The sequence below is a fragment of the Sus scrofa genome, chromosome 8 (assembly GCF_000003025.6).
Source record: "Sus scrofa isolate TJ Tabasco breed Duroc chromosome 8, Sscrofa11.1, whole genome shotgun sequence".
Lineage (NCBI taxonomy): Eukaryota > Metazoa > Chordata > Mammalia > Artiodactyla > Suidae > Sus > Sus scrofa.
The window spans coordinates 78,257,579-78,283,288 of NC_010450.4; the positions used below are offsets into that span (position 1 = coordinate 78,257,579).

The window sequence follows — 25,710 nt, forward strand, 5'->3', positions numbered from 1 at the left end:
ATGCTTAGAGCTTTTGTTAGAAAAAAATGTCATAATATTGTATCATATATTTCAGGTGTTTTGTAACTACTTTTCACACATGTGCAGCATCAAGATCATTATCTGCTTTATTGATTACAGTAATCCTTTGGTTATCCTTGGGGGATTGGTTCCAGAACTATCCTTAGATACCAAAATCCTAGGATGCTCAAGTCCCTTATATAAAATGATGCAGTATTTGCATATAACCTACACACATACTTCCTGGTCCTCCCTCCGTCCCCGCTTTCCTCCCTTCCTTCTTTCCTTCCTCCCTCTCTCCCCCTTATCTCCTCCCTTCCTCCCTCCCGCCCCCCTTATCTCCTCTCTTCCTTCCTCCCTGCCTCCTTTCTTTCCTTCCTTCCTTCCTTAGAGTTGATCTACAATATTATATGTTTCAGCTGTATAACATAGTGACTCACAGTTTTAAAGGTTATATTCCATTATTGTTAGTGTAAAACATTGGCTCTAATTCCCGTGTTGTACTCTTTATCCTTGTAGCTTATTTATTTTATCCATAATAGTTTGTATTTCTTAGTCCCCTATCCCTTTCTTGCCAGCTTTCCCCTTCCCTCTTTCTAAGACAACTACTAGTTTGTGATCTATATCTGTGAGTCTGTTTCTTTTTTGTTTGTTTGTTTTGCCCTAAAAAATTTAGGGCCGCACCCGTGGCATATGGTGGTTCCCAGGCTAGGGGTCGAATTGGAGCTACAGCTGTTGGCCTACATCACAGCTGCAGCAACATCAGATCCGAGTTGCCTCTGTAATCTACACCATAGCTCACAGCAACGCCATATGCCAATCCATTGAGTGAGGCCAAGGATTGAACCCGCAACCTCATGGTTCCTAGTTGGATTCGTTTCCAGTGCACCACAGTGGGAACTCCTGTTTCTTTTTTGTTATATTCACTAATTTTAATTTTTAGATTCTATAGATAAGTTACATCATATAGTATTTGTCTTTATGTATTTAACTGATTTCACTTACTATGTTGTCTTCTAAGTCTATCCATGTTGTTTCAAATGGCAAAATTTTAGTCTTTTTTATGGTGAATAGTATTCCATTTTATATATGTATTCCACATTTCTCATATACTTTAAATCATCTCTTGATTACTTATAATACCTAATTAAATGGAAATTCTATGTAAATAGGAAGTACCCATTGTGGCTCAGCAGTAGCAAACCTGACTATTATTCAGGAGGATACACACACACACACACACACATGCTTTTTCTCCCATTATCCTCATTCCATCTCAAGTGACTGGATATAGTTCCTTGTGCTGTATAGCAGGATCTCATTGCTTTTCCACTCCAAATGCAATAGTTTGCATCTACTAACCCCAAAATCTCAGTCCATCCTACTGCCTCCCCTCTACCCCTTGGCAACCATAAGTGATCTCCAAGCCCATGAATTTGTTTCTTTTATGTAGATAGGTTCAATTGTGCCATGTATTTGATTCCAGATATAAATGATATCATATGGTATTTGTCTTTCTGATTTACTTAGTATAAGAGTCTCTTGTGCCATCGTTGTTGCTGCAAATGGCATTATTTTATTCTTTTTATGGCTGAGTAATATATATATATACACACCACATTTTCTTAGTCCATTCATCTATAGTTGGACATTTAGGTTTTTTACATGTCTTGGCTATTGTGAATAGTGCTGCAGTGAATATAGGGGTGCATTTATCTTTCTCAATGAAAGTTTTGTCTGGATATATGCCCAGGTGTAGGATTGCTGAGTCATATGGTAGTTCTATATTTAGTTTTCGGCAGTACCTCCATACTGTTTTCTATAGTAGTTGTACCAATTTACATTCCCACTAACAGTACAGGAGGGTTCTCTTTTCTCCACACCCTCTCCAGCATTAGTTATTTGTAGACTTACTAATGATGGCCATTCTGAACTGTGTGAGGTAGTACACAGGTAGTTTTGATTTGCATTCCTCTAATAATTACTGATATGTTGTTGACCATCTGCATATCTTTGGAGAAATGTCTGTTCAGGTCTTCTGCCCATTTTACAATTGGGTTGTTGGTTTTTTTGCCATTGAGTTGTATGAGTTGTTTGTATATTCGAGGAGATTAAGCCCTTGTCAGTTGCATTGTTTGAAACTATTTTCTCCCATTCCATAGCTTGTCTTTTTTTTTTTTTTTTTTTAATGGTTTCCTTTGCTGTGCAAAAGCTTGTCAGTTTGATTAGGTCCCAGTGGTTCAATTTTGTTTTTATTTCTATTGCTTTGGAAGACTGACCTAAGAAGACATTTGTACAGTTGATATCAGAGAATGTTTTGCCTATGTTCTCTTCTAGGAGTTTTATGGTGTCTTATGTTTAAGTCTTTAAGCCATTTTGAATTTGTTTTTGTGCATGGTGTGAGGGTGTGTTCTTGTTTCATTGATTTACATACACCTGTCCAGTTTTCTCAGCATCACTTGCCAAAGAGACTTTCTTTTTCACATTTGATATTCTTGTCTCCTTTGTCGAAGATTAATTGACCGGAAGTGTTTGGGTTTATTTCTGGGTTCTCTGTTCTGTTCCACTGGTCTGTATGTCTGTCTTGGTAGCAGTACTATCCTGTCTTGATTACTGTGACTTCATAATATTATCTGAAGTCTGAGAGAGTTATGCCTCCTGCTTTGTTTTTTTTTTCCTCAGGATTGCTTTGGCAAGTCTGTGTCTTTTGTGGTTCCATATACATTTTTGGATTGTTTGTTGTAGTTCTGTGAAGAATGTCATGAGTAATTTGATAGGGATTGCATTGAATCTATAGATTGCTTTGAGTAGTATGGCCATTTTTACAATATTAATTTTTCCCACCCAGGAGCATGGAATATCTTTCCATTTCTTTGAATCCTCTTTAGTTTCCTTGATTAATGTTTTATAGTTCTTATCATATAAGCCTCTGTGGTCAGGTTTATTCCTAGGTATTTAATTTTTGGGGGTGTGATTTTAAAACATACTGTATCTTTATATTCCTTTTCTAATATTTCATTGTTAGTATACCGAAGTGCAACCAATTCATGAATGTTAATTTGTATCCTGGTACTTTACCGAATTCATTTTTCAGTTTGAGCAGTTTTTGTATGGAGTGCTTAGTGTTTTCTATGTATGGTATCATGTTATCTGTGACCTTTTTACCTCTTCTGTTCCAATTTGGAAACCTTTTATTTCTTTTGTTTGTCTGATTGCTGTGGCTAGACTTCCAATACTGTGTTGAATAATAGTGGTGAGAGTGGGCATCCTTGTCTTGTTCCAGATTTTAGTGTGAAGTCTTTCAACATTTCTCCATTGAGTATTATACTGGCTGTGTGTTTGTCATAAATGGCTTTTATTATGTTAAGGTATGTTCCCTCTATACCCACTTTGGTAAGAATTTTTATCACGTTGAACTTTGTCAAATGCTTTTTCTTGCATCTACTGAGATGATCATGTGGTTTTTGACTTTTCTTTGTTAATGTGGTGTATGACGTTGTTTGATTTGTGTATGTTGAACCGTCCTTGTGAACTTGATGAATCCCACTTGGTCATAGTGTATGATCTTTTTTATATGTTGTTGGATTTGGTTGGCTAAAATTTTGTGAGAATTTGTGCATCTATATTCACCAAAGTTATTCGCTTATAATTTTCTTTTTTGGTAGTATCTTTGTCTGTTTTGGTATTAGGGTGATGGTGGTGTCATAGAATGTCTTTGTAAATTATTGTTAAAACTAAATAAAAAATACTGCTTCCATTATGAAACTAATATTGTTATGTTGTAAATTTAAAAATTAAAATAATTGTAAAAATATGTTATAAAAATAAGTAAGTGCTTATGTTTTGGATTAGAAATTATACACTGACCTTAAAATATCACACATAGTACATGATATGCATGACATGAGAATCTGCATATCGTGGGAATTTAGTAACACAGAAACTGTTGAGATGAGTCTCCTCATCTTGTGTTTAGATGTCGTAGCCATATCTTTTTATAAAACTTTCTAAATATTTACTTATCTCATTGTGGATTGTAAATAGTCCTCAGTCTGGAATCTAAAACATGGCTCAATTATACTTGAAAAGCACTTGTCTGGCTAAGAAATTAATTGAATGTCTTTGTCCAGACCATGCTCATCTCATCTTCATCAGCAGCAGCAAAGAATCAGAGTTCACTTTATGTGCACCTGGAGCCCTTTCTAATTTCACTTGTAACTTTGGTTTCATAGGGGGATATGTTTAATCCTTGTGTGCTGTGGCATGGTTTTGATCACTGGCCTGTGAACTTTCATATACTGCAGCTGTGGCTGTAAAAAAAATGTTATTGTGGATAGTAAAATTTTATATTTTTTATGTTATTATACAGTACATATTTTTATTTTTTATAAACTTATGTGGGCTAAATAGTTGTATTTATTAACTATACTTTGGAGTAAATTGTATTCTGAATAATCTTATTTATGTAGATTCCAAGTTATATTAAGAAACAAACTTAGAGGATTTCTGATACCATTGCCCTTTAAGTTAGTTTTTTTACACTCTTGTAAAATTATGGTGTAGAATACAAATAGGAAATACATTTCTTTGTAAGAACTGTTATTTAGTTGATGTTTTTTTTCTGACAATGAATTTTCTAGTATTGTCTTTTCTAAAATATGCTTTACTAAGCTATTCAGGAGTGAAATAGTTGAAATAGTATCTGTGAGATCATAAGCAGCATCTGATTAATAGTGTTTTTTACTTGAACTCCCAACTATTAGAGATAACTATAAATACGAATTGAAACTTAAGGTAGTTTACCAATTTCTCTACATCAGTACTGTTTCATGTGTGTATTTTAAAATGATTAATTAAGGCTTTTTTATTTAAGTCATAGAGACCACTTCAGCTGACTTTACAACATAACTAAAGACCATATATTTGTCTCATGATTTCTTCCATCAAAGCATGAAGAAGTGAATTATTGAAAAGATAAAAATAAATTTGTTTGCTTTCTGTCAGAGTTCATATCCACAGCCAACCTTGATAGAAGACCAGAATGATTTAGACAAGTTTGCTTTGGAGATTCATAACATATGCTTGCTGGACAGAATTGAGTTATCTCTGCTCTGGAGAGTAAGTTATTGTAGCAGGAGCTGACAGAGATGAAGATAACCGAGGGAAATTCAATTACCTTTTAGTGTTTTCTTTCTAATAGGATTCTTAATGTGAAAAAGATCCTTAGATGATGCGCCCCTGTTACGTGTGAGATCTTCCTTGATACCTGTTTCCAGAATACCATGAATGTTCACTTCCAGGCTGTCATGAAGCATGAAATAGGCAGCTTATTGTTAAAAGCACTTTTGATTGAAAGGTTTAATTTTTACTTGATGTCACTGGTGAGCTTTCTAATCATTGACCCACCCTCTGTGGTTTTTTTTTAACAAAGTATGTATTATTTTCTATGAGTTTATTATTTAATATGTTGGGAGATGATTTTTTTTTTCTTTTTCCCTCCTTCCTTTCAAATGACCTTTTCTGGAAGTATCTTGTAGCTTCTCAATGTTGATGTTATTGATATCTCTCTGTCTAATTATCATATACTGAGGCTTCGCAATCTACTGTTAAGTGCTGTTAAAATTCTCAAGCTTCCATTTTCACTTTGCTCTGTATTCTGCCAGACTTTTTGCTAGAGTGGTGTCTTTATTTTCTCACTCCCTTTTACTGTTCAGTATCATGCAGTCTGGCTTTTCTCCTTTCCTTTTCATGTCTAATCCTAGAACAAAAATATTTAAAATGTTCTCTTGAATATCACCAGTGATCTAATCAAACTACCTATTGGTTCTTTTTTCTTCTTCATGTTCCTTGATCTCTGCATCATTTGACATTGATCATGAACCCTTCCATTTTGAAATTCTTTTTTTGCTTGACTTGCTTACCAGGTATTTTTCTGGTTAGCTTTTTACTTCTCGTGGTTCTCCTTCTAGTTTTCATTTCTATCTCCGTTTCTTATTTCTTTACCAGCAGTATAGGTCTTTCACGAGAATACCTCATTGGTCCTTTTAACTTTTGTGTTCTTTAATGATTTTATATAATGTCAGAATTATATAAAACCTCTATATAGAAGACATTAAAAGTTTTTAAAGTGAAAATTTTGTATTTGTTGTCTTCTATAGGTAATTTAAGATTTAAAAATTGTGAGAAGGCGCAGAGTGAAACCTCCCTTTCTATTCTCTTCCCTGATGCCTTTCATCTCCTCGCCTTTTTAGGAAGCCATTGTTAGTTTCTTGTGAATCCTGTCAAGTTGTTTTTTTTTTTTTTTTTTTGTTTTTTTTTTGTCTTTTTGCCATTTCTTGGGCCGCTCCCGCGGCATATGGGAGGTTCCCAGGCTAGGGGTCGAATCAGAGCTGTAGCTGCCAGCCTACACCAGAGCCACAGCAACGCGTGATCCGAGCCTTGTCTGCGACCTACACCACAGCTCATGGCAATGCCAGATCATTAACCCACTGAGCAAGGGCAGGGATTGAACCCACAACCTCATGGTTCTTAGTCGGATTCATTAACTACTGCACCATGATGGGAACTCCCAAATCTTGTCAAGTTTTTTATGCACATATATGCAAATAGGAATATATATTCTCATCCCCCTTTCTTCATACAGATGTTAACAAATCCATAGTATTCTGTACTTTGCCTTTTTAACTTTTTTTTTTTGTCTTTTTGGTATTTCTTGGGCTGCTCCCGTGGCATATGGAGGTTCCCAGACTAGGGGTCTAATCGGAGCTGTAGCCACCGGCCTACACCAGAGCCACGGCAACGTGGGATCCGAGCCACGTCAACAACCTACACCACAGCTCAGGATAATGCCGGATCCTTAACCCACTGAGCAAGGCCAGGGATCAAACCTGTATCTTTTCAAAGTAGAATTCAGGAGATCCCACTGTGGTGCGGTGGGTTAAGAATCCACCTGCAGCACCTTGGGTTGCGCAGAGGCATGTGGTGATCTCTAGGTCCGTACAGTGGGTTTAAGGATCTGGCATTGCTTCAGCTGTGGCATAGGTTGCAGCTGTGGTTTGGATTCAGTCCCTGGCCAGGAACTTCCATATGCCATGGGTGTGGCCATAAAAGAAAAAAGAAAAAAAAAAAGGTGAATTCAGATACATACTGGCAGGTTAAGCTGGGAAACCCTGACTTAAGAAGAAATTTTGTTTACATCAGTGGTTCTTTTTTTTTAACTCAAAAAATATTAATCTGAAGAATACATATGGAAAAAATGTACTGATGAAGAATGTACTGATGAAGAAGCTACTATAAAGTAGGAGTTCCCGTTGTGGCACAGTCGTTAACGAATCCGACAAGGAACCATGAGGTTGCGGGTTCGATCCCTGCCCTTGCTCAGTGGGTTAACGAGCTGTGGTGTAGGTTGCAGACGCGGCTCTCGGATCCTGCGTTGCTGTGGCTCTGGCGTAGCCCAGAGGCTACAGCTCCAATTGGACCCCTAGCCCAGGAACCTCCATATGCCTCAGGAGTGGCCCAAGAAATGCCAAAAAAAGACAAAAAAAAAAAAAGAATGGTATAAAGTAAAAGAGAACATTCTCCATATCTTTTCCCATTCCATACTCCCAAGATAATGGTTTGGCATAAAACTTTTCCAACTTTTTATTGTGAATGTACACTTTATGTGTAATTTCATGTATATACATCTCACACATCTATTTAACCAAAAATGTGATTATATTATGTAAAATGTGTTTTGAATCAGTATTTTTTATAATTTTATTTGGCTGTAGAATCTTTTGAGAAGCTGACCTTGAGAAATTTATACAAAATAATAAAATTTCATATATAATTTTTGGAGGTTTATAGATACTGGATTGTGAGTGCCTAAGGTTTGCATCATTGCTTCTCCTGTAGAAGTCATGAAGAGGAAGTATAGGATAACCTGTCACTGATATTTCTCTTTTTTTGGGTATTATGTTTTCAAATTCTGGATTATGTTACCCTTTTGGAGACCTTGGAGAGTTACTTGTACCCATTAAAAATGTTTCAAAATTACTTTTCTGCTGAGCGAAACAGACATTAGACCTTATTACTACTTTGTAATAGGATCTGTTTCTCACTCTTTTTTTTTTTTTTTTTTTTTGTCTTTTGTCTTTTGTCCTTTTTTAGGGCTCCACTCACAGCTTATGGAGGTTCCCAGGCTAGGGGTCTAATCAGAGCTGTAGCTGCCGGCCTACACCAGAGCCACAGCAACACCAGATTCGAGCCGTGTCTTCGACCTACACCACAGCTCATGGCAATACCGGATCCTGAATCCAATGAGTGAAGCCAGGCATTGAACCCTCAACCTCATGGTTCCTAGTCAGATTCATTTCCACTGCTCCACGATGGGAACTCCAGGATCTGTTTCTTATTTTAATTTCAGTATAGGCTTGGAACATAAGAAGTTTTCAATAAAATATTGTTAAATTAATGACAATATCACCTATTTGGATTAATGAAGGTTTTCATATGCGGCTAACAGAAATTTGGAAATTTTGTCTTTTCTTGTGAGATCCTAGATTCTTTTAGATTAAGAAAATGTTCTGTGCAGGAGATCTCGATGTGGCTCATGAGAACCCAATTTCTCTGTGAGGATGTAATTTTGATCCATCCTTGTCCTCACTTAGTGGGTTAAAGATCTGGACTTGCTGTAAGCTGTTTTGTAGGTTGCAGATGTGGCTCGGATTCAGTGTTTCTGTGGCTGTGGCATAGGCCTGCAGCTGCCTTTCTCTTTGACCCCTAGCCTGGGAAATTTCCATATGCCACAGGTATAGCCATTCGAAAAAAAAGAGGAGTTCCTTTTGTGGCTCAGTGGCTAACAAATCCAACTAGGAACTGTGAGGTTGTGGGTCTTGCTCAGTGGGTTAAGGATCCAGCGTTGCTCTGAACTGTGGTGTAGGTCACAGACGCGGCTTGGATCTGGTGTTGCTCTGGCTGTGGCGTAGGCTGGTGACTACAGCTCCAATTCAACCCCTAGCCTGAGAACCTCCATATGCCACAGGTGCAGCCCTAGAAAAGGCAAAAAGACAAAAAAAAAAAAAAAAAAAAAAAAGAGAAGAAAAGAAAGTGTTCTGTTCATATCCTGGTAGAAGCATAAAAAATAGTAGTGATTAAACTACCTTGTATTACTTACTAGATTGCTATTGTTTTTCTTTTTTCCCCCAGCTTTCTTGAAGTATGATTGACAAATATTGTATATGTTTAAGGTACACAACATGGTATTTTGATATATGTTTACACTGTGAAATGATTAGCACAATTGAACAAATTAATGCATTCATCTCCTCACACCATTGTTTTGTTGGTGTGGTTGAACATGTGAGATCTGCTCTAAGCAGATTTCAAGTGTACGACACATTCATGTTAACTTTTGTCCCATGCTGTACATTAGATATCCAGAATTTAAGAGCCTCAGAACTTAAATTCTGTACCATTTGATCAATACTGACCCTTCCCCTCCCTTTAGCCTCTAGCTATTACCATTCTACTCCATTACTCTGAGTTCGATATTTCTGTTTTTAGATTCCACATATAATGTGGAATCAAGCAATATTTGCCTTTCTGTATATGGCTTATCTCACTTAACTTACTATCCTCCAGGTTTGTCCATCTCATCACAAATGCCAAGATTTTTCTTTATTTTGAGGCTGAATAATATTCCAATATGTATATACCACATTTTGTTAATCCATTTATCTGCTGATAAATAATTGTGATGTTTCCATACTTTGGCTTATTTTTAATAATGCTGTAACAAATATGGGAATGCAAGTATCTCTTTGAAATAGTGAATTATTTCCTTTGGATATAAACAAGGGTATTGCTACATTGCATGATTGCTCTATTTTTAACTTTTTGAGAAACCTCCATACTATTTTCCATAGTGGCTACACCAGTTGTTATTCCTACCAGCAGTGCTCAAGGGTTTCCTTTCTTCTCTGTCCTCCTCAACATCTGTCCTCCTTGATATTGCTCATGTTGGATTAGTTTTATGGAGTATCACCTATGTAATAATATTTAAATTTCCTTTCATTCGCTTGTATGGAAAATCTTTAAAACTAATCCATAGACATATGTTTTTTTCTGTTTATGTTGCTGTTTTCTACTGAGTTTATATATTTGTTTTTATGTGCATGTAAAATTGATAGAGTGTAAAATAAGTCTGAGCTATTTAAAGAGTAGTTGGATGACAAACTTTTCTTCATCTTTGTCCACTTCTTTATTTTATATTCCCATTACTGAACTGAATTCCCCATTTTGTCTATCAGCTATACAAGGCAAATGAAATAGAATGATAGCAGTTCCCATCATAGCTCAGCGGTTAATGAATCCGACTAGGAACCATGAGGTTGTGGGTTTGATCCCTGGCCTTGCTCGGTGGGTTAAGGATCCGGTGTTGCTGTGAGCTGTGGTGTAGGTTGCAGACACAGCTCGGATCCTGTGTTGCTGTGGCTGTAGGCCGGCGACTGTAGCTCCCATTAGACCCCTAGCCTGGAAGCCGCCATATGCCATGGGTCCAGCCCTAGAAAAATACAAAAAACAAAAAACAAAAAAAAAAGAGAGAGAGAGAAAGAAATAGAATGATACTGTTTTTCTGTTTTTTTTTTTTTTTTTTTTACTAACTTTGAAAGTTATCTTGTAAATATGAGACAGTGCAAAGTATTTTCAAGTGAACCTCCCATTTATGCTTTCCTTTTGGTCTTTTTCCTCTTTTCATTTTGTCCTTTCTTTTTTACTCTTTTTTATTCAAGTACTTTCTGCTCTTACTTGAACATATCTTAAAAAGTAAGTGAGCAAGGACTGGTCAAAGTTAATGGCAACTTTTTTGAAGCTAAGCATGATACCATTCTGTTTCCCATTGCTGTTTTACATTGATAATTAATACATCCCACTTTCTTGCCACATTTCTTTCTCGATGTGTACTTTACACAATCAGTTTTGTCATTTTCTGAAGAGGTGGCTGAGTACTAGATCTTGAGTCATCATAATTTAATAGCAAAGTAGAACAGCAGTTTTCCTCCCAGTTTTGCTGTTTATCTACTTGCATTATGATTTTCGACATCTTTCTTAACCTCTTTTTATATATTTCTTCATTCGTAGAGCAGGAAAAGGGAAATGGTAAGCTTTACAATATATGCACTTAATTTAAACTTTTTTATCACTGCTGTTTTCTTTATGTTTGACAAAAATGAGGTTGATAAATAATCGTGAGAGTGATGAAATACTATCTTAGTGAAATAAAGGGGTATCATAAGTCCTTTTAAATCTCTGAATCGCTTTTGTTTGAGCACCCAGTGAATGCAACCACATTGAGTACTAAGGTGCAGTTTGGTGTAGCTCTGACTTTTCAGTCAGCTAACCTTGTGCATTAATCTTGGTTGTCATTTACTAGCTATGTGAGCTAACACACTATTGCCTCATGTTAAAATCAGGATAATAATGATGCCTGCCTATAGTAATTTTGTGAAGAGTGAATGGGATTTGATGCCTGTAAAGTGCCTGTTACCAGTGTGGGTTCATATTAAATGTTTAACAATGCAACTGTTATTGTAACTTTCAAAGAGAGATTATATATATATATATATATTTATTCCAGATAATCTCAAGGATTATCCAAGGAATACCTACATGTCCCACAGATATTGTGGACACTTTGTTTGCATGGGACGCTTTGTCTACCTTAGGGCTATGATCCAGACTATTACTATGTCAGAGCTCGGGAGGCGACCTCTTACTGTTATATACATGACTTTCCCAGGATATAGCTGTTTTTTCTTTATCCTACTGCCCAAAGCATGGGCATGGGCCATTCTTTTTTCTCACTTACAGGACATCACAGTGCAGAATAGGAAAATTAAAACTCATTACTGAGTATTGCATCTGCTAATTCATAGACACGCTCTTGACTTCTTCCTGAGCTCTGTCTCTCTATCTGTTTGCCAAATTGCAGGAGCTGGTTTAGCTTCCCCATGTAGAGGGCTCCTTTGACCACAGATTTTCTTCTTTAAGTACAGTTTTTATATGTTTTTAAAAATGAGTGCTTTCTTCTTGATGAACGTAGCCTTAAATTCCTTTATGAATAGTTCCCTCCTTGGCTCTGAATAGTTCTTTCTTCTTTCAAAACACACTTTGTATATCTTTCTTAGCAATTATCTCATATTCTAATTATTTAGTCCAGGCCCATGTGCCTAAGGTCATAGAATGAGAGGAATGTTGGTTCCAAGTTTCACCTTTCTTTCCTTCCTCTGGTTAACTCACAGTGGGACCATCAGATTCCTTATGGAAAATTCCCACTCTAGTTTGCAAGCATGTTCTGGTATATTTTCCACACCTGGACTCTGCAATCACAGTCTTTCTCAGTATATTTCCAAAGTGTGCTGTATTCATTCTGGAATGCACTATTTTTAGAGATTCTTCTAGGATGTGTTTTAACTTGTCTCATTTTCTATTTTATCTTCTTGATAATGGCCAGATGAAAAACTAGATTCACAGCATTTTCTACTCTCGATCTTCTGTTGGTAACTTTTGAACAGACCATATACATACCTACACAGGGCACATGTATACGAGCACATACTTTTTTTAAAAAAAATTCACACACTTTTAGAATTATATGTGAAACTAAAGAAACTGTCATTGTTGGGGCAAAGGAAGACGATTCTAGAGTAAGTGCATGTTCCTGTGTTGGTTTGAAAATTTTGGTGACTGAATCAGAGCTACAGCTGCCAGCCTACACCACAGCCACAGCCACAGCAACACAGGATCCAGGTCCCATCTGCAACCTGCACTACAACTCAAAGCAGTGCTTGGACCATTAACCCACTGATTGAGGCCAGGAATCAAACCCACGCCTCATGGATGTAAGTTGGGTTTGTTACCGCTGAGCCATGACAGGAGCTCCTGTAGGATTTGTTTTAGATATCCAGCTCCTGTTCACATTAGCAAGAAACAAAGCTTAAAAAATTAAAACTTCTTGATTTCTCTCTCACTGCCTCTCTTTTTCTCTTTATATATGTGTATATGTATTTGTGTATAATTGTATAATCTTATATGAATATATATTTGTCTTATTATGATTTTTTAAAATATAATTATTTGTTTAACCCTATCTATTTAAACTTAATTTATTAATTATAAATACCACATTTTATTTTCCAAACCGATCGATGTATGATGTCTGCAGGCATTGTTAAAGAAATCAGCTTGTCTTTTTGGAAGGTGTTTTGTTATTTACTTGATAATTTTGTGATTTTCATTGTTGACAAGTGACTAATGAAGTAATGAAATAATAAAAAAGCATTACATGTGTATTTGACATACAAGTTGATCCTCTGGCCCTCTTCTTAGAGTTGACTTGAATTTTCAAATACGTAAAAGCTTCTAGGACAAGTTTTTGATTATCTAAAGTAAAAAATTAGAGCTCTTATTAACCTTCAAATTATTTGAAAATATTGTTTGAAGACTGCAGTTGGTGAGATAAGAACCCAGGACATCTTATCCAGTCCATTAAAACAATAAGAAATGGAAGCGATACCTTGATGAGTGTTCTGCCTGTTTTAACCTTGAATGCTGTTATCGAGGGAATGATGCCATGTCTGTTTCATTGGCTTAGGCTTTTTCATGCTGAGAGAAATCAATACTTGGAGGTGGTGGATGACAGAGAAATCACTTCAGAATTAAAGGTGGCTGTCACACATTGTCATTGGTTGACTTTTGTTCGCTGTTGAGGTTTTTAAGATGTCATTTTTCTAAGTCTTTTCAGGAGTCTTTGAAAGATTTCTGTGGACAACTTTTCTTTTTTTAAATGATGAGACTTTAAATCTGAGTTAAGAGATCAAGTGCAGAGACCTCCAAAATTGAAGTATTGAAAAGTTTCTTAATTTGTTGTCCTTAGGTGATTTCCCTTTTAAATGCTTTGCAACAAGTAATTTATAGTGTAAGTGATTTTGAGATAAATTGGGACGTAAGGTGTGTTTTCTAGAAGATATGTTTAGTTAACTAACAATGTAACACTCTGTGCGTACCTGTGAAAAAGAATGAAGATAAAACTGTATGTCCTGACATGGAATGATGTGTAATTTGATACCATTTGCATAGGAACTACATCTTAGGGTTAACAGCGACTACCCCTACAGAAAACAATGAGCCAAGCAGGGAGGAGGTGACTAGAGAACTCTTTAATTTCTTATAAGTAATTCCTTTTTTTAATTTGATTTTAAAAGCAAGCATAAGTTTCTTTTAAAAAAACGTCAAAACGTGAAACCTGTAAAACCAATACATTTCAATTGCTTAATTAACATTGAATGTGGCTAAATTGGGAGAAAGGCTTATATATTAAAGATTTCACCTTGAACTATTTTAACTGGAATTTGTTTTTATTTCAAAATCTAATGCCAGCTTAATAAAAATTTGCTTTATAATCTGTTTCTCATAAAATACAATACAACTTAACTCTCAAAAAATATGCATTTAACATTAATTTACTTCCTTTTCTTGGTACTGAAACAAAGTGGTTGTGAGATGCCCTCTCTGTATATCTATCGAATCACAACCCCTTTTTGCTCCATTAAGCTAAATGATGTTTTTTTAATGAAATGACTTACTTGCTTCTGTTTTTATTTTCAATACTTAAGTATGTTTTTTTATCATTGCAATTTCTTTTCCAGTTTTTGAACTTTCTGCAAATGGAATCAAGTTTGGTTTTATCTGGCATTTTTAGATCAGCATTATATTTGTTGAGATTCATTAGATTTGTTACATTTTCCTGTTTCATTTTCAGTGCTGTTCCCTGCATTAGTAGAGTGCTAATGTTTCAAAATCTCCTCTGCTGTTGATTGGCAGTTAGGTCCTTTCTAGTTTTTAACTGTTGTGAACAATGCTGATTTGAATATTTTATAGTCTTTTGGTACACATGCTCATGCGTTTCTGTAGGGTGGATCTACTTGACTGTAAAGTGTTCATGTTTTCAATTTTGATAGGTATTGCCCCACTCTCTTGCAAAATTGAGTACCACTCCCAACGTTAGTCTATAACTGTTGCCATTACTCCACATTTTTATTAATAATTGGTCCGCTCTCTTTATTTTGGTATTCTGGTGCTTGTGTAATCATATTTTATTGTGTGCTACTTTGAATTTATTTACAAATGAAACTTTATGTCTTTTTTCCTGCTTGTTGTAAGTTACATTTTTTACTTTTGTGAAGTACCTGTTTGTCTCTTAACCAGTTTCTTATTATTTATCTGTCTTATTGGTTATCAATCTTACTGATTTTATAGAGGGTTTTTTTATTGACTCTTTTTTTTTTTTTTTGACTTTTTGTCTTTTTAGGGCTGCACCCATGGCATATGGAGGTCCCCAGGCTATGTGTCAAATCGGAACTGTAGCTGCCAGCCTAAGTCACAACCACAGCATTACAGGATCCGAGTCATATCTGCGACCTACTCACGGCGGATCACTGTGACGCCAGATCCTTAACCCACTGAGTGAGGCCAGGGATTGAACCTGCATCCTCATGGATGCTAGTCAGATTCGTTTCTGTTGAGCTATGATGGGAACTCCTATAGAGAGTATTTATCCATTTGGTATATGAGCTTATTTTTTTCAATATGAGTATTTTAACTAATTTCTTCCCTGGTAGTATCTTGCCTATTCAGTTTTTAAAAACTTCTTAAATACTTTTTTTTTCTTTTTTTTTTTTTGCATGTTTGACTGCCCTGCAGCATGTGGAGTTCCCAGGCCAGGGGTCAGATCCCAGCCACAGTTGCTACCTAAGCCACATCTGTGGCAACTCTTGATCCTTAAACCACTAAGCCAGGCCAGGGATCAAACCCACAACCCAGTGTTCCCTAGACACTGCTGATACTGTTACACCACAGTGGGAACTCCTCCTTAAATTGAATGAAGTATAGTTTATATGTAATAAAATACACCCATTTTGAGTATACAGTGTGATGAGTTTTGATAAGTAGATAAAACATACCTGTGTGACTGTCACAATCAAGATATGGAAAATTTCTATCATCTTTGAGAATTCCCTTGTGATTTACTGTGGTCAGTTCTTCTCCACATATCCAACTGTAAGCAACTGCTCATCTGGTTTCTGTTATTGTGGATAGTTTTGCATGTTATAAAATTTCATATTAATGAGATTGCATGGTAGATACTCTGTTGTCTGGATTCTTTTGGTTAGCATTAAAGTTTTTTGATATTAACACCCTATTGTGTGTGTGCTTTTGTTTCTTTTTTTGCCGGCCAATGTTACTATCCATCTATAGATGGATATTGAGTTATTTCCAGTATTTGGCTCTTATTAAAAGCACTGTGGGCATATTCATATAATATATTTTTTGTGGAAATATGTTACTCATTTTGAGGAAGTATCTAGGAGTGGAATTGCTAGGTGCTGTTGCAAATATATATTTGGGCTTACAAGAAACCAACAAACTATTTTCTAAAATAGTTGTGCATTTTACACATCAGCTGGCTAGTTCGTAAGTGTGAGAGTTCCGTTTGTTCCATATCCTTAACAGTATTTGATGTTGTCAGTTCCTTTAATTTCAGCCCTTCTAATGTGTATATAGTGATAGCTTATTGTGGTTTTTATTTGAGTTTCCCTACAGAGTAAGCATTTTCTCTCATACTATTAATTAGTCACTTATATATCTTTTGTAATGTGTCTATTCAGATCCTTTGTTTATTAATTTAAATTTGCTTGTCTTATTGAATCATAGGAGTTCTATATATACCCTGGAAGTAAATCTTTTGTTAGTCATATGTATAGTGAATAATTCTTCCCAATTTGTGGCTTGCCTTTTCATTTTCTAAATGATGCCTTTTAAAGAGCAGCTTTATAAAGTTAGCTGACATCTAATTTGTCTTTGAATTAGGCTTTTTTATGGTTATGATTTTCTTTTATGGTTTCTTTTATGGTCTTCAGTCTAAAAATTTCAGTCTAAGTATTCTCTGCCTAACCCAAGTTCATCATATTTTCTGCTGTTTTTTTTTTTTTTTTCTAGAAGTGCTATAATTTTAACTTTTCCACCAAAAAGAACATCATGGGCTTGCAGAATAGACTTCTGGTTGCCAAGGGGGAGGGGGAGGGAGTGGGGTGGTTGGGAAGCTTGGGGTTAATAGATACAAACTGTTGCCTTTGGAATAGATTAGCAATGAGATCCTGCTGTGTAGCACTGGGAACTATGTCTAGTCAACTTATGATGGAGCATGATAATGTACGAAAATAGGATGTGTACATGTATGTGTAACTGGGTCACCATGCTGTATAGTAGAAAAAAAATTGTATTGGGGAAATAACTATTAAAAAATAATAATAATTTTAACTTTTATATCTAGGTCTTTGATTCATTTTGAATTAAATATTTTGTGTATGGTATGAGGTGAAGACAAGTTTCTTGTGTTTCCCTGTTTGTGACCAGATGTTTCAGACCAGTTGTTGAGATGATAATCCTTCTTTAATAACTTACTTTCTCTTGATTTCTACTTGTATAGTATGATTGAAAGAGTATAAAATCCTATAATTTTGTTTTTCTTTTGTAAAATTGTTTTTCTATTATTTTCTTTTTTTGTTCAGATATATTTCAAACTCAGCTTGTCACTATCCATAAGAAAGCTTGACAAATTTTTAAGATTGGCTTGAATCTTGTGTTCCCTGGTGGCCTAACAGTTAAGGATTCCACATTATCACTGCAGTGGCTTGGGTTCCATCCTGACCGGAGAACTTCTTTAGATTTTTTTTTTTTTCCACTTTGTATATTCAGCTATAGAATCAAAAGGACCTCTAGATACCTATATCTCTTTCTCTTTTGTGACTTCCTCTTCTCTCATAGTTTGTCCTTCAAATTCCCTTCCATCTTATCTTCTCAATAGGTATCTTTAAACTTGTTTCACACGTAAAAGCTATAGGAGAAATATATTTTCTGGTGCTTGAAAATGTCTTGAGGATATTTGGAGAGTAGTGTATAATCTGAGTATATCTGGCATATGAGATGGGCAGGCATTTTAAGAGGTAATATACCACATTACTGATTTATAGAAAGTGCTAAGATCTAGCTAGTAAAATTTGCCTCTTTAATTGTTTAACATTTTAGTCATATGCTTTGTTTTTTTTTTTTTTGTCTTTCTGTCTTTTCTAGGGCCATACCCATGGCATATGGAGGTTCACAGGCTAAGGGGTCTAATCAGAGCTGTAGCCGCCAGCCTACACCAGAGCCACCACAATGCAGGATCTGAGCTACGTCTGTGACTTACACCACAGCTCACGGCAACACCGGATCCTTAACCTACTGAAAGAGGCCAAGGATCGAACCCGCAACCTCATGGTTCCTAGTGGGATTCATTAACCACTGAGCAACGACCGGAACTGCAGTCATATACTTTTTTGAGGGTGGGAAATATAAATATATCTGCATTATACCAAAGTAAATTCTTCTAGAAGTAATTCTGGGACTGCTTGTAAATGGACAGGTAGAAGATTATTTCACGAGCTGAGTTGTAAGCGAATAAAGATCTGTATGAGAGCAGTGAGAAGAGTGATTCACAGGTTTTGCTAAAATGGAATTATGGGATATGAAGTGAGGGAAATTTCTGTCACAGGTAACAGAAAGCTTTCCCTTTTCAATGTAATAGCATGTTTAGAGTAAAGATGATGAGTTCAGTTTTGTACATTTTCAATTTTAGGTGCTTACTCAATGATTGGAGATTATCCTACAGGTAGAATTTGGGGTCAGAATTTTGGAAAACAACTGGGTCAGATATGAAAAATTTGACATCTCCATCTAAACTTATAATAGTAGATGATATGGGGGTGGATGCTATTGCCAGGGGACATGTGACAAAGCCTTGAGAAAATGCCAGCATATTGGTAAGTGATAAAGAAAAAAGTCTGACCACCGAGAAAGGTGATCAGAGTGATGACAGAGTGATGGCTAGAGAAATCTGCTTATTATTAAGTTCAGTCCTCTCTAAGCTTTCACACAAAGAACAAATAGTAACTGTAGACTGAGACATAGCATCTGGAAAGAAAGACTAAGCGGGCTATTTTCTTTATTTCTTTATTTACATTTAGAGCCAGAATAGGAGTTCCCGTTGTGGCTCAGTGGAAGCAAATTTGACTAGTATCCAAGAGGACGCAGGTTGATCCCTGGCCTTGCTCAGTGGGTTAAGGACCCGGCATTGCTGTGAGCTGTGGTGTAGGTTGCAGACTTGGCTTGGGTCCTGTGTTTCCGTGGCTGTGATGTATGTAGCCAGAGGCTACAGCTCCAGTTCAACCCCTAGCCTGGGAACCTCCGTATGCTGCAAGTGTGGCCATAAAAGACAAAAAAAAAAAAAAAAAAAAAAAAAAGGCCAAAATGGTTACTTGACTTATAAATGGTCAGTTTAAATTGTTTTTCTCTTCAGTTATTTATTTTTGCCCCGTATAAGTGAATTTTTTTAAGAATTTATCTTATGTTTTATTAATGCTGTGGTAGTAGATTCTAGATTTTCAATGGTAATAGATCTTGGATTTCAAGTATATTCAAATGGGTGGTTCTCAAGATGCTTATTTCTTTTGTTTTTAAGATTTAGATTTTTGGGGGTCATTGTTGTGATGTCATATTACTTAGTTCATGTGTTACTTAAAATAAGAAAACAGAAAAGTTGATGTAAAGTAAAACTGAATGAAAGTACTAGACTTGGCCCTTGATTTTAGTGATAGATGATGCATTTTCGTAGGGTCTCTTGGGATACTGCCATTCAACCTTTAAGCACAAGCACACCCACACAAATACATATACTCCTCTAGTTGAGTAACATGTGTATTGAAGCAGATACTCCTTATCTGTACTTGACTTTGAATGATATGTACTATATTGAATATGTTATTATTTTTTGTTATTTTTTAATAAGAATGTATTCAAATTCCACTTTAAAGATATCTTAAAGACCAGGTACAAGTTCATTATATCTTTATAAAACATTCTTCTTTGGTTTCGTTTTATCATGTTTTAAGGTTAGATGTGACTCTAATGTTCTGCAATGAGACAGAGATTGATAATCAGGAAAGAACAGCCCTTTAATGTGATTTATATCTATAGATTTTATGTCAGATATGAAAAGTTGCCGTTTAAATTGTAAAGGAGGATCCATTAAAGAACACTTTAAACCATTTTACCATTTAACTTACCTTGAACTCTTCTTTTTAGAATTATACCTTTTTAAGCAAACTTTAGTAGCTTACCAACTGTTTGCAAATACAATTTGATAAAGTTAAATCATTCTAATATTAGTAAAAAGCAAATAATAGGCCATTAAATAATGTCTTTTATTTGTACTTTTAGTACATGTAATATGGCAGTATCTGTGTTTCAGGGGAGTATAGAAGCCAGTTATTTTCTAATTTCCATCAATAATTTTGATTTCCTCTAATCAAGTGAGGTTAGACAGGGGCAGGCTGTATATAGTAGGGAATGTTGAAGGTACAAAAACTCCGCAGATGTCTCCCCTTTTGTCCTTTTGGTCTCAGTGTATGGCTGGGTTAGATGTGAAGTAACTTGGAGAATGATGCCTAGTTCTAGGATGAATCTGCAAATATCACATAGCAATTGATATTTTTGTTGCAGTGGAATAATTCCCTAGTTATAGTCACTTAAACTTCTCCCCTTCAGGTATTTCTTTTTCTTTTTCTTTTTTTTTTTTTTTTAATTTTTGTTGTTGTTGTTGTTGTTGTTGTTATTGTTGCTATTTCTTGGGCCGCTCCCGCGGCATATGGAGGTTCCCAGGCTAGGGGTTGAATCGGAGCTGTAGCCACTGGCCTACACCAGAGCCACAGCAACGCGGGATCCGAGCCACGTCTGCAACCTACACCACAGCTCACGGCAACGCCGGATCGTTAACCCACTGAGCAAGGCAGGGATCGAACCCGCAACCTCATGGTTCCTAGTCGGATTCGTTAACCACTGCGCCACGACGGGAACTCCTTTTTTCAGGTATTTCTTAATTATATTTCAATTATTTGTGCAAATCATATTTTTGACCAACTGAACCATCTTATTTCCAACTGAACACGACTTATTTCCTTCACATCAGCGTGTAGGTAGAGGTACTTTACTTTCACCATTGTAGTAAAACTGATGTCGTAGAGGTTGCCCCAGATCTTCTAATTGTACAATTCCTGGAGCTAATGTCATCCTGTCACTTTACAGATCATGTCAGACCTAGCAGGTGCAGTGAGTTAGATGCCCAAGTCTGGCAAGAGATACTGTCAGGGATGATGCTTTAGTCCAGTTTTTGTCTTCTCAATCTTAGGTTTATTCATATACATATGTAATATATATTCATATACATACACACATGCACACAATGATTCTTTGTGTTTTTTCAGGCTTCATCCTGCATTCCAGAATTGATTTAATCTATTACTTTTTCTACTCATCTTTAGTTCTTGGATTGAATGATATTGCTTCCCTCTTCCTGAAATTGACCCATGTTTCTGCCTTGCCTTTTGCTTTAAGGTTTTCTTTATTTCCATCTAAGAATAACGTATCTTCTCAAAATCTTCAATTCTCTGTCTTCCTTCAGAGCATCTTACATATCCCTCTTACTATTTTCTGTAAACCTTTTTATTAAAAATTATTTTTAGCTCCAGTTATTTAATGTTAATGACATAGCAGTCAGCCCTTTCTATCCATGAGTTCTTTATCTGTGGATTCCAACCAACCACAAATTGAAAATATTTGAAAAAAAAAACCAGAAAGTTCCAGAAAGCAAAACTTGAATTTGCTTGTGAGCCTAACAACTCTTTACATGGCACTTACATTGTATTAGGTAGTATAAGTAATTTAGAGATGATTTTAGGTATAGACAGCCCTTCATATCTGCAGGTTTTGCTTTTTTATACTATGTATGCTTGGCCATTTGATGAAAGAGACTTAAGCAACTGCAGATTTTGGTATCCATCGGGATCCTGGAACCTATCCTTCTTATACCAGTGGACAAAGGTACTTTTATTCCCGCTTCCCTCCTCACACTCTAGAGAGAACGAGGATTCTCCAGGGCAAAGGCTATCACGCTAATTCAACCTTTGATCAGTATAGCCTGGTGTTTTGCACAAACTAAGAGATATTTCCCTCCTTGTGCATGTTGATAAACACCTTATCAGTTGGTTTGCTTGTGGATGTTAGGAACAGAAAACCCAGTTCATACTGGCCTTCAGTGAATGAGCAAAAGCCTATAGGTTCTTGTAAAAAGTTAAAAAAAAAAAAAATGGTCTCACAGAGCAGCTCCTTTCATGGCTCAGTGGAAATGAACCTGACTAGTATCTGTGAGGACCCAGGTTTGATCTCTGGCCTTGCTCAGCAGGTTAAAGATCCCGGCATTGCCGTCAGCTGTGGTATAGACAGCAGACATGATTCAGATCTAGTGTTGCTGTGGCTGTGGTGTAGGCCAGTGGTTACAGCTCTGATTCCACCACTAGCACAGGAACGTCCATACGCCACGGGTGGCCATAAAAAGACCAAAAAAAAAAAAATGGTTTCACAGAAAGTCTAATAGGTAGGCTAGTCTGCGACTAATCTGGAAGTCCCTGTTCCATTTGGAATAAACTTGTTATTTCTGTAATTCTCACAGTTTTGCTGTCTTTGGGTTTTGGCTTCATCCCCAAGCTTACTTCTCTCCTGGTATGAAAAGAACTTTTAGTACTCCTGGAATTATGTACTTCCTCTTTTATACCCTAAGTTAGGAATTGTCAACTGTCAACAAACTCTTGACCCTTTCTCTTACCCCACCAGTTAGATTAAGTGCTGTCCCTCGAGATAGTGTGTCAGTGCTGGTGTGCTTATTACCTTCATTGGTTTAGGATAATTAGGGCCCTCTGTTGTTCTTGGGGCAGTGCTGGGGATAGTGTTTGGCAACAGTCTATTATATTAGTTTACAGGAAAAAGGCAGGCAGCCACAATGTGTCTCATGTACATAAACTGTTAAAACGTGTTCCAGCACCATATTTTCATTACTCATCATAGGTTGTGTATACATGTGACAGATATGTGAGTTTGCATTTGGAGGTTAAAGGAAGGAGTCTAATAGACTCTGCTGTTAGAATTAAGTATCAGAGTTTCCGCTGTAGTGCAGTGGAAACGAATCCGACTAGTGTCCATGAGGATGTGAGTTCAATCCCTGGCCTCACGCAGTGGGTTGGGGATCCAGCACTGCCTGGAGCTATGGTGTAGGCCACAGACACAGCTCAGATCCTGCACTGCTGTGGCTGTGGTATAGCCCAGCAGCTGCAGCTCTGATTCAACCCCTAGCCTGGAAACTTCCATATGCCATGGGTGTAGGCCTAAAAAAAAAAAAAAAAAGAATTATAGTCAAGTTAACATTAATCTTTTTTTAATTTTAATCAATTAATTATTATGTAGTACAGCATCATATACATGATACCCCAAGTGTCTGAGTTCTAAAAGAAAAAAAATAAGCATCTTGGAAACTAGTGATTGTATTTCTTGTATCTGATTATTGCTTAAAAAACCCTAAAATTTTTTGGCAAAATTGATGATATCTAAAAAAATATTTTCAAACTTTAATGTATAAATATGATTGGAATCTTATTAAAATCCAGATTTTGATTTAGTAGGTGTCAAGAGGGACCTATAGTTTTGAATAAGTTCCTATGGGATTCTAGTGCTGCTAGTCCATTTTGCTAGCTAGGGTTTAAAAGACCAAACTGTTTCTGTCATTTTCTCAAGGTGTTGAGGACTAGCTCAGTTTACTGCTGCAAGTCACCACTGTCTCTTCTCTGGACCTCTGTAGTGGCCTTCTAACTGTCTTCCTCTTTACTTCTCTTGTCACACCATAGTCCATTCTCTAAATGATACTATAGTGGTCATTTTAAAATGCAAATCAGTCATATCACTCCGCTGATTAATCTTCCATTTCATTAGAATAAGACCTAAACGCCTTGTCATAACTACACAGGACTAAGCGATGCAACCCCTGCCCTCCAAACTCATTTCATACCATCCTTCCCTTTATTCATCTTGCTTTGCGACTGCTCTTCATGCTGCTTGCGATGTGGATGCCTGCATCTTCCCATGACTGGCTTCTACTCTTTATTCAGGGTCTCTGCTTACATATGAACCACTTCTGAGTGTATCTTAGGAATGACTTCAGAGAAATAAATTCTTGGGGGATTGTTATACAGAGACAGTAGATCACTAAGTCTGTTAACTCAGATAATGAGGGATGTAAAAGTCACTTGTAAATATTGGTTGGTTCAGTTCTTATTAGACATGATTTTATAATGCATTTTAAAGTTTTGGTTGGTTCAGTTCTTATTAGAGGTTATATTATCATGCATTTTATAAAAATTTTGGTTGGTTCAGTTCTTATTAGAGATTATTTTATAATGCATTTTAAAGTTTTTTTCCTACATTTTTATGGTAATAACAGTATGTTTCTTTTTCCTATCCAAGTCACTCTGTGCCCAGTATTCTGCAGACAAACGAGAGGATGAAAAGATGTGTGATCATCTGATAAGAGCAGCTAAATATCGAGACCATGTGACAGCAACTCAGCTAATCCAGAAAATTATCAACATTCTCACAGACAAGCATGGAGCCTGGGGAAATTCCACAGTGAGGTAAAGGGATGCCTTTAGGATTTGGCCACTGATTTTCTATAGAAGGCCAAGGTTTAGGTAAATGGCTTTGGATATGATCAAGGCCAGATGAAGAACAGAGTTATTTAATTTTGTATTTTATCATCCATTATGAATTTAAAGAAAAGGGGAAGGAGAAAATCAGTACGGGTATAGTTATGAATCTTTGTGGATATTTCAGTTCCCTTCCACTACATTAAAAGAATAGTTGCTGATACACGTATTCATTTTGAAGTGAAATAAATGTTAAGGGAAGTAGTTAATGTGAAGTATTTCACTAGCTGCACTTATATGTAAATTTATACAAATACAATATTTTAAGAAACGATTCTCTATTTTATACTTTGGAGTTTTTAATGCATAAATTTGGAACCATAATAATATGTGTTATTTTCTTGGCTTATGTTGCAAGTTACAGGTCTATGATGAAGAAATGTCTTCTTTAAAATTTTATTCACTATATGTACCTCCTTTTAAGATGACCAAACTCAACATGCTATTTTTTATTCTAATTTCTACAAATAAAATAAGTCCATTACCTTCTTGGACTAAGGAGTTTAGATAAATCATGAAATTTAGTCTTTTTGGAATATTTTATGCCACCAGTCTTAGTAACATGTTTTGACTCATTTAAGTAATGTTCATGGAAAAGTTCTTTTTTTTCCTATTGGAAAGATGTTTTTTAATTTCTCATTCTGCATAACTTTTTTTAGAAGACAGCAGCAAGAACATAGCAAATTACTTGTATTGGTTTCTACTTGTGTTTTAGGCAATTTTTATGTCTAGCAGACATCTAAGACTAGTTGTGGAAATTTTCCTGTGAATAGAAAACAATTCTAGTTTTTTAAAAGCTGAACTTTAAATTAGTAGAGTTGAAAGCTATCTGATAGAGGATGTTTTTATTTTGAGTACAAGTACAGAGTAGTTATATTGCATGATGCCTATCATGAAGAATATGAAAATAAAATGAAATGCGTGTCTGGGCAAATCATTTTTGGTATTCAGCAGAAGGAATACAGGTCAAGGACATAAGGGCGAA

At 36.0% G+C, this 25,710-nt stretch overlaps 1 protein-coding gene across 6 annotated transcripts in view; it reads left to right on the forward strand.

The window, feature by feature from the left end:
* The window catches only part of LRBA (LPS responsive beige-like anchor protein), a 710,221-nt gene that overhangs the window by 287,492 nt on the left and 397,019 nt on the right, over window positions 1-25,710 (forward strand). For all 6 annotated transcript variants that reach the window (XM_021100638.1, XM_021100636.1, XM_021100637.1 and 3 more), the window contains one exon: window positions 24,487-24,653. In XM_021100638.1, coding sequence (XP_020956297.1) covers window positions 24,487-24,653 — 167 coding nt within the window. The remainder of the gene's footprint in view (window positions 1-24,486; window positions 24,654-25,710) is intronic.